Source organism: Eschscholzia californica, unplaced genomic scaffold, assembly GCF_041429995.1.
Source record: "Eschscholzia californica isolate CP2 unplaced genomic scaffold, dmEscCali1.0.p SCAF_3, whole genome shotgun sequence".
In the NCBI taxonomy this organism is placed as follows: Eukaryota; Viridiplantae; Streptophyta; class Magnoliopsida; order Ranunculales; family Papaveraceae; genus Eschscholzia; species Eschscholzia californica.
The window spans coordinates 1,866,041-1,879,766 of record NW_028238420.1 but is presented as its reverse complement, the minus strand read 5'-3'; the positions used below and the strand labels follow the sequence as shown (position 1 = coordinate 1,879,766).

Sequence of the window (13,726 nt, the reverse complement as noted above, 5' to 3'; positions counted from 1 at the left end):
GTGGTCAACAAGTCAATGGTCTCCGCTAGATTTTATTCAAGGTGTACAACAATGGTTAAAATTTGATATTTCAATGGCATTGACCTAAAGAAAAAGAACTAACATAAAATTTTATAACTAAACTAAATCGACTAAATCTAAGTTTTTCTATCACGATTAATATTTGTTAATTCTAGTAATTTTATTGCCAACTTTTTCTTTGTCTTAATGAAATCATTTACTTGTGCATTTCTTAGTTGTCTAATTATCAACGTATTAGTTTATAGGAAATGCTAAAATCACAAAGGATTTTGACAAAAGATGTTGTCCGGCTGATGTGGCGCTTGTGATTTGAAGCTTTGACTAAATCTGTGCTAGTCAGAGATGAATATCACAACCGCCACATCAACATGGGTAAATTCTTTTGTCAAATCCTTTGTGATTATAGCACTTCCGTTAGTTTATATATGTTCAATGATAATAGTATAATAAACAAAATAATTAACCACTATAACGATGTGAATACATCTTTATCTAGATCTCAAATTACGGCAAGTAGAGGTTTTCAACGTGCCATATCAGTCAGTTACTCGTCACGCTTGGACTGACACAGTTGTCTATAAACAAGTCGTACCAACTCTGCAACTCACCACAACCAAATAGGATTCAATGGGTCAGAAGCCTGGCCTGCTAATCCACTATGTTTCACTGCTAGTTTGGGCACAACTTGCAATTGGTCATTAACCAACAAGCCCATGGCACGAAAAAAAAACCATGTCTATACATTGTCCAAACCCAAACTCATGGCCGATTGACCCAACACGCCCCACTACGTCACAACCACAATTATGGTGTGGTCATTGGATGCGGTTGTAACTGATCTTATGAAGTCTAGCCACGCTACGACACAACAATATGACGTTGATCTTATGAAGTCTAGTCACGCTACGACACAACAATATGACGTTGATCTTATGAAGTCTAGTCACGCTACGACACAACAAGATGACCCGCTCCGGTCCCATGGGAACCACTAAAGGGTGAGGTATGGGGCAGAAAAATTATAACTAACAAGTGCAAGCAAGGAGAAAACAACATAAGCATAATTGCACACAACTAGTCCAGCCAAATTTGGAATATACCAACTAACACCAAGTCAGTCAAGAAAAGTGGGCGGTCTTATTTTAGAATGAAAGGAAACAATCAACTCTCTTACGTCTCTCTCTCTCTCTCTTCTTTCTCTCTCTATCATCCACTTTCTTTCTCTCTCATCCACAGCCAAAAAAGTCACAAACTTTAATCTTGAAGAAAAGTTGTATAAGGGGACAAGAAAATGGTCCATAATAACAACACAACCTCTTTACATTTCTCATAAATATATTTCACAACTTGTCTAAGTGTAATGAAAGTATATTGAAAAAAGTCATTTTTATCATGCTACACATGGGTTAGGGTTTTTGAAAATTTGGGTGTGTCAATAAAGCTTCCATGGAATTCTAATGATGATACGGCATTTGGGGGAAGTCCTGAAATCGCACTCGTTTCTTTAAAAGCGTCTCTTTACGTAATATTTTTAGGAGGATGCACTTGAAAAAAAAAATTTATTTAGCAAAAGTGGGGAGCGCTTTAAACTTACCCATTTAATTTGGATACTTGTGGTTTTTTTTGTTGTTGTTGTTGAACTGATACTTGGGGTTCATCATGGATAAATTCTATAGGCGTTGTTCATAATTGCTAAAGGTGTTTTTTTTACACATAAAACACCTACCAATTTCTGTATCGGCAAAAGTATATCTCGCATCTCCAAAAACTCACTTTCTTTTTGCTGGATTATATACAAAGAGTAAATTGAAACGGCTATTGAAAGAAGTAAGACTTACTTACCAAAAATAGTGTGTACGTAAAATTTCCTATCTTGGAAATCTTTTTATGATGGGGATGTTAGGCTCTTGCTCTCAAAGGTAGTCAAGAAGTGGAGTTCTTTCTCGCCCTTATCAACTTACCATCCGTCTTTCCTGCAACAAATGAAACAAAGGGGACATATAACTAAGGAAGTTCTAAACGAGCCCCATGTCATTTGTCTAGGCTGCCCGCCGCCTATGTTATTTATTTAAACGTCCCATTAACGCATGAACTCTCAGACATTTTGGCCGTGGAAGGGTGTCCATAGCAGTAACTTTGGGCGCTTTAAGAACTACCCATATAACTATACCCATGCTATAGAAAACATTTTGACTTTTGAGAATAATTTTTGGACTGTGGTTTTTTGTTCATAGATTGTAGATGAACTTCAGATAACACATATATGAAGATGACAACTTCGATTTTGTCCATTAAGATGTCAAACATCTGTCCTTTCGAAACAAGAAGGTTTAAGTGGGGACAGTGGCGTGGCCGAGAATTTGGGGGCCCGGTGCGGAAAAAATGTTTGGGGCCCTTTCTCCAATAATATTTAAGTTGTGCATTTTTTCCTCCCAAATACTTATATGCAAAAACAATACACATTTGACACTCCTTCCATGAAGTGAATAGAACAATAAGTATTCAACTTCATCAAGATAAACACTGAACTAATCTAATAGTTGTTAGAAATAATTCGAGGCAATGTGAGTTAATAAAATAAACAAAAAATTGACCTTGGAGAGGATTGAACCTAAGACCTCATACTAAATGTTGAAGAGGTTTACCAATTGAGCTATATCACTATCTTGTTTCATTTCATACTGCCAAATCAATATATTTGATTTGACATTTAGGGGCCCCTGTCTCTTTGACAAAATTATGTGATTTGAGGGGGGTCCGGTGCGACCGCACCTGTCGCACCCCCTCAAACACGCCCCTGAGTGGGGAGGCCACTCACAGATCACTAATCCCAGCTGCAAAAACAACTTGAAACACTACCAACTTCTATATTGAAAAGTTCTAAAGAGCCCCATGCTATTTATATAGGCGACCCATGTTATTTATATAAACACCCCACTTACACATTAACCCCTCTGCGGCCGAAGGGTGCCTATAACAGTAATTTATGGTTTCTGGTCATAGTCATAGATACAAGTAGATCATTTCAGATAACCAATAGGAATATGACAACGTCAATTTTGTCGATTAAGGGTATCATCGTTGTTTTCCGGCGTTAGGGCCGGAATCTCCTTCACTTTTGAAGGAGAGTTCCTCTTTTTAGTATTAATAAAGTTTCTCATTTGTTTTTTCTTCATCGGAAAAGAGGTATATGGTATGATGATGATTCTTCGTTCTTCATGGGCTTCTTCTTCAATTTCATCAAATCGAAGATGTCATACAGAATAGGAAGAAAGAGGGAAATCATACAACAATTTTGATTTGAATTTTCAATGAAGATGAAAAGAAAAGAAAGACAGATTTATTTTCGCTCTAGAAGATAAAGTTCTTAGTAGTTTCAATTTTATTTGTATTATTAGTATAATAATTTCTTTATTGTCGACCTTTAGGGTCATTTCACTCGATCTTCAGGATCTTTTTTGTCGACCTTTAGGGTCTTCTTCTTTGCGTCTGTGTCTATTGAGATTCATATCTCTCTTTCCTAAGATTGCATATACCTCTTTCCTAATTTTATCTCAATCAAATATTCATGCATATTTACAACTATGTATTTTGGCATAAACTCTAGGGGTGTTCGTTGGTTCGGTATCTGGTATTTTGGTGACATCCGTTACCAAACCACTCATGGTTTGGTTAGTGATTTTTCAAACCGTTACCACACCGATCAGAGTTTGGTTCGGTTACTAACCAAACCATCATAAGCGGTTTGGATACTACTGGATACCAAACCATCCATAAAACGCAATTTGTTCTCCATGAAAATCGGCGAATCGAGTTACTTTCTTCATACATTGACGTATAAAATCAAGACAACACTCCTGAAAAACCTGGAGAAACAATCAAACTAACATAATGCATCGAAAAAACATTTGAAACATGAAAGACATGTGCAAGTCCCCCGCCGAAATATTATATAGTAGCTAGTAACATTGATGATACATGAATTGTTTTAATCTAATACTAGCTAGTAACATTATATTTTAGTAGTGTTGTTGTTTTGTATGGGTAGTAGTTATTCTTATTTATAGCGACTTGATGAAAGATATGTAAATGTATGAAATTATAGAGATATGATAGATGTATTTTAGAAAAAAATTATGTAAATATATAATTATATATATTAATTGAACTTGACTGGTTCGGTTTGGTTTTAATGGTTCCTAAAAAGTCCATCCACTTACCGAACCAAACCTGTTGTTTTTTGAAATCTACAACCGTACCAAACCACTCGTCGTTTGGTTTGGTTTGAAAACCGACTGGACCGGTTTGGATTGGTTTGGTTTGATTGGTTCGGTCTATTTTTGCACACCCCTAATAAACTCCAGAAAGCCCAAGTGGTTCCAAGGTGTTGACATAAACTCCAGAAAGCCCTGGAGGTCCCAAAAAAATGTTGTTGGCCTTTAGGGCATGTTCTAGTTGGGCTATAGGTCCGGTCCTGTTAGTGTTTGAGTGGGCGGTTATCGAGCTTATCACATCTATGATGTATCAAGTGCCAAATGTAACGACATACGTAGATCGTAGTCGACTTCCAAAAAAAAAAAAAAAACTATGTATTTTGGCAACCATTTATTATGTTTCCATTTTTGCATATCTTGTATTGCCTATTTAGGCCTGTATCTTCTTGTTCATTGTAAGAAAGAAATGAGGTATACACAGTGATCAAACAAAACCTTTCTTGAACGGTTGAACCAAATTCTTTACATGTCAATTTTTGTCCCTTCATGAGGCACTTTACATTCGAAAGTTTTATGAACTTATCTTATGTAACTCTCATGAAGTTAAGGAGGGAAATAAGAATTTTACCATGTAACTTCGTGATTATTATCACTAATGAATGAAAGTATGGTTTTACTCAAAAAAAAAAAAAAAAAAAAAAACAAGCTAGGTTAAACAATGGCGCTTTCAAATGTTTAGGTACATTCTTAAAAAAAAAATGTTTAGGTACAAAATAATACAACTTTATTGAACAGATCACAAATACAATTTCAGACCACCCAGTGTGAAAAGAAAAGAAAAAACCCTAAGAAATACAGAATGAACAATTGAAGCAAAAGAACCCATATACCCCAAACTAAGAAAAATGCAAACTTGGTACAAGAAAAGTAGGGTTTTTCTTATAAACAGTGAGTCCAAATGCATCAGTCATATCCAAGTTCTCTTTGTTTAAACCCTCAGGAAATCCCCAATCAAACCAATACAAAAGATTAGAAAGAAGAAATTCAGATGCTATTAACCCAAATTGAACACCAGGACAACCTCTCCTTCCAGCACCAAATGGAATATACTCAAAATCTTGTCCTTTAAAATCAACAGGATTGTTTATAAATCTCTCTGGTATAAACTCTTCTGGTTTTTCCCAAAATCTTGGATCTCTTTGAATTGCCCAAGCATTAATAAACACTCTTGTTTTTGAAGGAATATGGTAATTACCAACTTGGGTATCTTCACTTGATTCATGTGGTACCATTAATGGAACTGGTGGATGTAATCTAATTATCTCTTTAACTATGCATTTTAAGTATTCCATGTGATTTATATCATCTTCTTCAACCTTTGATTTATTTCCAACCACTCTTCTTACCTCTTCTTGGGCTTTCTTCATCATCTCTGGATTCCTCATTAGTTCTGCCATCGCCCATTCAACAACAACCGATACCGTATCAGTTCCAGCAACAAACAAGTCCTGCATCAATAATGAACAAGCTTACTGTAAGAATAGTCCCACATGTGAAAAATGTACTTTAGTAACAAAAAATATGATATTTATGTCATCTCTACTCATTGTCATTTGGTTTTAAGTGACAACACAGTAAACATGTATCAGAGTTAGGCCCATGCGTGATAAGCTCACAACCTGTATGTGAACCACGTAATCCAACAAAACGACAGGTGTTAGGCCAAAAATTAAACATGTTATCAGAGCTAGGCCCACACGTGATAGGTCCTCTCCACTCATTGCCAATTGGTTTTGAGTTGGATGACCACAAACTTAACATGGTATCAGAGCTAGGCCCACACGTGATAGGCTTAAAAGCCATGCGTGCTCCACGTCACCCGTAAAGAAAAAAAAAACACATGTGTTTGGCTCAAAGAACGCCACACGTGAGGGGGCGTGCGAGAATAGTCCCACATAATAGAATGGGTAACTAGCAACCAAGAATATAAGGTCTAGGTCCTCTCCACTCATTGCCGATTGGTTTTCAGTTGGATGACCACAAACTTAACAAGACATGATAGCCTCAAAGCCCATATGTGGAGAGTTAAGCCTAGACGTGATAGGCTCAAAGGCCGTACATCTCCATGTAATCCAACAAAACGACAGGTGTTAGGCTCACACAATCTCACCCGTGAGGGGCGTGTTAGAATGGTGCCTCATGGGAAAAATGTATTCTAGCAACCAAGAATATAGTATTCACGTCTTCCCCGCTCATTGTTAATTACTTTTTAGTTGCATGCCGACAAATTTACACATACCAAGACGATAGCTTTGATATTATCTCGGGTAAGAGAGATGCTAAGGTTTTTGTCTTTCTGAGCACGAAGCAAGATATCTACGACGGTTTCGTGATCTGCTTGACTAGAACCTGTTTTCTTGTTCATCAAGTGATCTTCTATCACTTGATCAAAGAAAGCATCCATAGCAATATGAGTCTTCTTCATCTTCCTACCCAAGCCTGTAAGTGTATCTATCCAACTCAAGGATGGGAAGTAATCTCCCACACTAAATGCTCCCATTAGAGTTAAAACATCTCTAGTTAAATGACCAAGTCTACTAGTGCCATCTTCTTCGTCGTACTTCTTTCCAAAAGCAACTCTTGATATTAAATTATTAGCAAGATTTAGCAACAATTCCGTAAGATTAATTGTACTAGAACTTGAACATAAACGAGTTATCTTCTCCATTAATAACCGAACTTCTTCTTCCCTAATAACATCAAAAGATTGCACCCTTTTTGCGCTTAAGAGTTCAACAACACAAATTTTCCTTATTGCTCTCCAATATTCACCATAAGGAGCAAACCCCATATCCGAACAGTTGTAAAGAAGTGTCTTAGCTCCTTTGGTAGCTGGCCGATTAGCGAAAATAATGTCATGGGTTTTGGTTATCTCTTTAGCCATCTCAGGAGATGAAACAACAAGAGTAGGAACACTACCCAATTGTAAGAGCATAAGAGGACCATACTTGTTAGAAAGATCTCGAAGATTCCGATGTGGAAGTGTTCCTAATTGATGAAAGTTCCCGATTATCGGAAGCTTCGGGGGAGATGGAGGCAAGTTAAGTTTCTTTGGACTCTTGAATAACCAAAGGATAAATAAAAGAGATGAGAAGAGTATAGGAAGAGTGATAGGAAGGAATCCTATATGTTGCTCTTGGAACCATTCTAAGAGTATATGTTGTAGAGCCATTAACTACTAACCTCGATGAGTTGGTAAGGTGGATCTTAACATATCTTATATAAGACTACTACATAGACCCATCATGTTCTTTTTTGAAAAAAACTAATACTTGCTAGTGGATTCAAAAGAGACCTATTTAATATGAAGTCTTCGAAGACTATATTTTATATGTATAAAGTTTGGGAGTTGGTATGCTAGGCTTAGCTCATTCGGGCAAGGTGTGCGTGATCACGTAACGTGGTGATATATACTGCATTATTCTTTTTGGGGCATGGCATCAATTTGGGTGTATGTGACTACTAATCCTTCTCGCAATAGCCGAATTAAAAACCACATTTTGCGATCAAGAACATATCGATCAAGTAAGTAGTGAGTACGCCTAGTCGAATAAACCCTATTATAGTATGTTGCTTTACAATATAGTATTGGGTTTGATTATCGCATAATGCAGTATTATGTTAGTTATTACCACTTTCCTAACACATATTATGCCGTTCTAGAGTGATTTTCAATGGATGTCGAAAAATGGAGTAGAAAGTAATGAGAAACAGCTGTTCTTTTTGTAAATTAAATTGAAAAATTCCCTTTTCTTTTCCAAAATCAACTAAAATATTGAAACTAAGACACCTTTTTAATAAGTCCAAGATGGTTTAGTGGGTTTGGTTACTTATCAGACAGTTTAATAAGGAAAAAAATAAATTATAAGACCCTTTTCCAGCACTGAAACCCAATTGGTAGTGGAGATGAAAGTTAAGTTCTTAAAATAAGGAGACTTGACTCAAAAGAAGAAAATGTCTATCTGTCCGGCCACTATTCCGGCTGATCCTCAACTTCGGTATGTGGGCGGTCAATCGGTCATGATTTAAAGAGAGAAAGTGTTATATGATAATTCATCTTATTGTTTTTCATATGATGATTTCATCTTATTGTTTTTGTTAGTTGCACGTGATAGGCTGCTTGTTTTGCACTAAGTCAGATCTGAAATATGTCTCGAGGTCTAAATTGACTCGATTCAATTTTAAAAAGACTTATTTTTGTCTAACTCGTGATGTTTGACTCTTTTGAATGGATTCATGTCAATTCTAATGGAGAAGTGAAGTAAGACCACAAAACTTGCTATAAAATGCGCAAATTGGGTTATCCACTCCAGTAAGTTTCATTCTTTGGGAAATAGAGCAAAAGTGCCCAAAGGATCTTTGTAGGTGGGAAAAAAATTGTAAGAAGTTTCCGCAACATTTTTATTTTACTTCGTGTGACGTTTTGATAAACCCATTCAAATCTTTTTGCATCGGCTTTGTGATGTGTTTTGAGGAATTTTCAGCGACATCTCTGTGAAACTTTACTCCATCATGAAACTTTTGCTAGTATTTCATTCCTCACTCGTGTATGCTTCTGTAGATGGTTTTTTTATAAACTTTCAGTGAGACATTTCCACAGATACATTCTTCCAGGGTTTTAGGTCCACCTTCAATGACATTCTTACAGGCACTGTCAAGGCGCTTTTTAGTATATTAAGCTATACTTTTTGGGACATTGATGCTAGTTGTGATGATATAAAAGCCGCATAAAAGCGACAGTGCCTGAAAGTCTGTACCAAAGTGTTGGCGTAGATAAAATATAACCTCAAAATGTCCATGAGACCAAAAAGAGAAGTTCTATAGGTGCCACAACTAGGGCTAAAGGAAACGTGTTACAAAGTTTTAAAGGCGCCTCCCCTAAGTACTGTTAGGGCCTCGGCCGCTTATTGTTTCTCCCTACATTCCAACACCTCTTCCCATAATAGGCACTCCAACATTTTTAGCTTAAAATTGGTGGAGTGGGTTTAGTTACAAAATCGGCTCTAGTCCACCTATCTCAAAGGACCCGAGAACTATAGAATACAACTCAAATAATTGGACTCAAATCGAATTTCGTTATAAATTTCGAGTTAAGTCTACCGATTTCAACTCAAAATATTAGAGTTGAAATCAGTGAACCTTGAGTCGAATTTTGTAACAAAATTCAGCGGAAACCACAGACTTAGGGACATCTATAATTAAGAACAGTCAAACTAGTTTCACCAAATAAAGTGGCCGTAGAGATGTCAATAGCACTTGCGGAAGGCGCCTTTAAAACTACTCAAAACTTCGACAAATAAACCCACAATATTAGGATGTAGTAGGGCGTGTATAACATTCCCCTATGGAAAATGTATGGAAATGTGAATACCCACAAAAACATTTGTTAAATATTTTAATATCAAGTCAACTTCTTCCAACTTCAACAAAAAAAAGAAAGTCAACTTGTTACCTTAACAAGAGGCTGGTCAATTTTAAAATTTGAAGTCAACATTTAAAAATTAAACTCGTACAACTCTGGATTGTGCATTATTGTGGACTTTCTTAAACAACTAGAACATAAAAACTGGCTATTGATGTTATTGATCATGTGCATCAATGTGCTCTTACATATCTGTTTATCTGTTACCTGTGCCCAGAGTACACGAAACAATTCTATTTAGAACATTATGTTAATATATATACATTGTAGGGTATATCACCTGTCTTTTAACAAAAAAAAAAAAAAAGAAATGGTATATTACGTGTTCCAGAGCACGAACAGTTGTATCAATTAAATTTGACGAAATTTTAACTCAGTGTTTTTATAGGCGGCCTGTAGTATAGTTCTAGGCGCTTTCTCCAAACATGTCACAGACACACACACCGAAAGTTCTATAGACGCTCAAATTGGGCGCCCCATTTACACGCAAGACCTCTTCAAATTCTGCATGTTAAAGAGTGCCTACAACAATTCTGTTGGGCGTCTATAAAAGTTCCCTACATGTGTACATGTATATGGCTGCATTATATAACTTTTACATCTACGACACAAATAGATCTATCTTGTTTGTCACGTTAATAATTATTAATTAATGAAAAACAAATTTAACGTTTGTGAATATAATCTATCTTGAGTGCATGAAGGGAGCGGACAACTGCTTCGGCCAATCATGTGACCCTTAAGAAAAACATAGTACTGCTAATTAAGACTCAATCATTTTCTCTTTTTTCTTACTCTTTTCCATCTGTCTAAAAGAACGACATAGGCGGTTGGGTGGGTGGGTGGGGGCCTCCTGGACAAACAGTCGATCTATTCGTCATTAACGGTGTGTCATCTCAAACGAGTTTTGAAGAAGAAAATATAGAGATGGAAGTTGTTTTAGAAGAAAGAGAAAGGAAAGTAGGAGTTAAAGTAAACCGGTGATTATTCGTTTAATGAGTCATTTTGAAAGTTGGTAAAGGTCATTTAAGTGAGTTTGTCATCTCTAGGGTGGGAAATCAGAATAACCCTTATAGAAACAACTGGTATACCTAAGATTACGTTTTAGGTCACTCCAGATTTCTTCTGATTTTTTTGTAATCCCTCTCGCACCCTTATTTGGTTCTAATCTGAACCATTTAAGATAAGTACAAGCGAAAGTATCTTAGTAAAATCTCTATTTTGCATATTGCGCTAACGAACACTTAAAATGTCAAACAAGTTCCATATCTGCTAATATCTTTCTTGACTAAATTGCGAGACTGGGGTAACTCTTCAGGCATTTACATGACGTAAAAATAAAATAATCAATATCGACCGATTCATTTTCTCTCCCTCTTCTTCATCTCTCTCCCCTCCGCCTAAGTTAGATAGAGGGGGTGAGAAGAGAGATACATAAAGAAGGGATAGAGAGCGAAAGTGAGAAAATGAGGGGGGGGGGGGGGGGGGGTGGATAGAAGAGAGATAAAGTGACTCGACAGTCGGCACTGTGGTCAGTCGACCCTTCTCTACCAACAAGTCAATTTCATATGAGTTTTTTATACGCAAGGTATACAAAATGAAGTTGTTTTTGAAAAAAAATAAGAAAAAAAGGTAGAAGTTAAACCTAATTGATGGAATTCAATTTAGGGGACCATTTTGAAGCTGATCATTTTTGGATGGCCATTTCAATGAATTTGGTCATGTTTAGGGGCGTAAATGAATTACAAAAGTTAATTTTTCACAAAACTTCCTTTCAGGTCCCTATATTTTTGCCTCTAACTTCAGTGTCACTCCCTTCATCCATCTTTTCTTTTAGTTTGAGTACAGAAGGTAAGTTGAGAGGAAAATATATATATTTTTTTGTTGAAAATATTTACTCTTTAGTTATAAAAGATAAATGTGAACCATTAAAGTATTAGCTTCAACCAAACATGAACGACTTGTTAGAGCATCTCCAAGGCTGAGGCCGAAAACGTGAACGATTTGTTAGAGCATCTCCAAGATCGTTGGGCTAGGATCTTCTCCAATTTCATTTTGTTTTAATGTAAAGAAAATTTAACTTTAATTAGGTTTAATTTTGTTTAAACTCTTAACAAAACTCACATATTAATAAATAAAATACATCCCACCAAAGTGTCGGTCCTCGAATAATTTCCCAACCTTGGAAAAAAAATATTATTTCAAAAATAGTTCAAACACGTGTTTGGTATATAAACAAAATCACACACGTTTTTCGCACACCCATAAAAAGGCCACACACGCGTTTCCTACATGTACAAATTTTAGGCCTAAAGAAGGACTGAGGTTGGGGCTGAACTGAGGCTGAAAATTTTGGATGAAAAAAATAATTTTTTCAGTCCGAGATAGGTTGCGGTTGGAGTTGCTCTCAGAAAAAAATAGAAAAATCAAAGTATTTTATTACATTGATGTTAATCCAATAAAATTAGAACACTCGTATAACAAGATATACATACCTCTTTGATTCATTGCACTTGAAATATTCAAATAAGTAATTAAAATCTCTAAGAACTAATTCATTATAAACTAGTCATATACTCATATGAAGTTCAAAACCCAAAACGATACCTCCAAACTATAGCTACGCAAATAATTTTTCTACAACTTAGTCGATATCTGTTAATGTTTCTTTGTAGGAGTATTTTGTTTTATTCCTCAATAGTGTTATTTTTTTGGTTATGGTTGCTTTGTATTGGAAGCAATTTTATAATTGGGTTAATTCCATTTTGGCCCCCTAAAGATGACCAACTCACCAAAATGGCCCCCTAAAGATGACCAGCTTCTAATTCGGCCCCCTTTTTCATAGTTCCGTCCGTCATCTGTTGGTCAAGTTTAACATCAGTCCTTCTTTTCCTTTTTTACCCTTCTATTCAATTTTAATAATCTTTGTCCTTGACTCATCGAAACATTTTTCGTCGGCAGATAGTCGGTCGGCCACCTGCCGGCGACGTCAAATGGGAAAATAATTTTTTTTCCTTATCTTCTTCTCCTTCCTCCTCCACCACCAATATATATATATATATATATATATATATATATATATATATCCCTGATGTGGGATTTGTTTGAATTAACCAAGTCAAATTACAAAGATATTGATATTGTTTTGTTAATTCATATAAAACCAAATCAAATCAAGACTTGGTATTTGGTTGATCTGGGATTTGGTTGATTAAAACAGATGGTTCCAATAAAGATTTGATTTTGATGAGGATTTTGAGTTATAGAGACCATTTTCTCTCTCTACCCAAAACAAAGTGGAAGAAATAATCCAATCTCAGTTTCTATATAACTTCTTAGAGGTGCCAGGATCCACCATTACTAACTGTTCCAAACTCCACCAGTGACTAATGTGGACCAATATCACCAATAAGAGGTATATATAGAAAATGATCTAGACCAACATTACCAAATTAAAGGATACACCATTACTAACCATTTTAAAGTGGAAGGATTAATCCAATCTCATTTCTATACAGAGATCCACCATTGAAGCCTGCTTGCCACTTTCCAATGTCTAAACTTTCTTCTTCTGTTACTAACTGTTTAAGCAAATTCGAAGGCACAAATGGTGGAGAGAGAAAGTGTTGATGATATAGAAGAAAGGTTTTGAAGAGAGACAAAGTTGACCAAAATCGATAACAATCGGAGATTAGGGATCCCGTATCAACCAAATCTTTATATGATTTGGTTTTTAGTTTGAATCAGCAAAACCATATCTTTATTTGATTTGGTTGAATCAACCAATTCTCAAATCCAGAAGTCAGATGAGATTTCTTCCCAAAATCCAGAATTCAATCAGACAATACCATATGCAATTCGTTCACAAATAACAAAATCTAACATAAAGGAATTAACAAAAATCAGATGAAATTCGTTCCCAAAATCCATAATTAAATCAGACAACACCGTAACCAATACCATAACTTGGAGCAGATCCCTCTATTCAAAACAGAACCCCCGATCGAAT

The 13,726-nt window shown here is 35.9% G+C and overlaps 1 protein-coding gene across 1 annotated transcript; it reads right to left on the bottom strand.

Moving 5' to 3' along the window:
* Positions 1-4,996: 4,996 nt before the first annotated feature.
* LOC147547587 (cytochrome P450 71A1-like) lies at positions 4,997-7,492 on the bottom strand. The gene is made up of 2 exons (XM_086668993.1): positions 6,535-7,492; positions 4,997-5,743 (listed from the first exon to the last, which is right to left on the bottom strand). Exons 1-2 carry the CDS (start codon positions 7,465-7,467, stop codon positions 5,132-5,134), a joined length of 1,545 nt encoding a protein of 514 aa, XP_086525119.1. The 5' UTR covers positions 7,468-7,492; the 3' UTR covers positions 4,997-5,131.
* Positions 7,493-13,726: the final 6,234 nt, after the last annotated feature.

Excerpts from the sequence above, each read along its gene's own strand:
- LOC147547587 (XM_086668993.1), bottom strand. The coding sequence starts at position 7,467 with ATGGCTCTACAACATATACTCTTAGAATGGTTCCAAGAGCAACATATA. Across the intron at positions 5,744-6,534 it reads ATATCAAAGCTATCGTCTTG|GACTTGTTTGTTGCTGGAAC; the intron begins GTATGTGTAAAT and ends TTATTGATGCAG.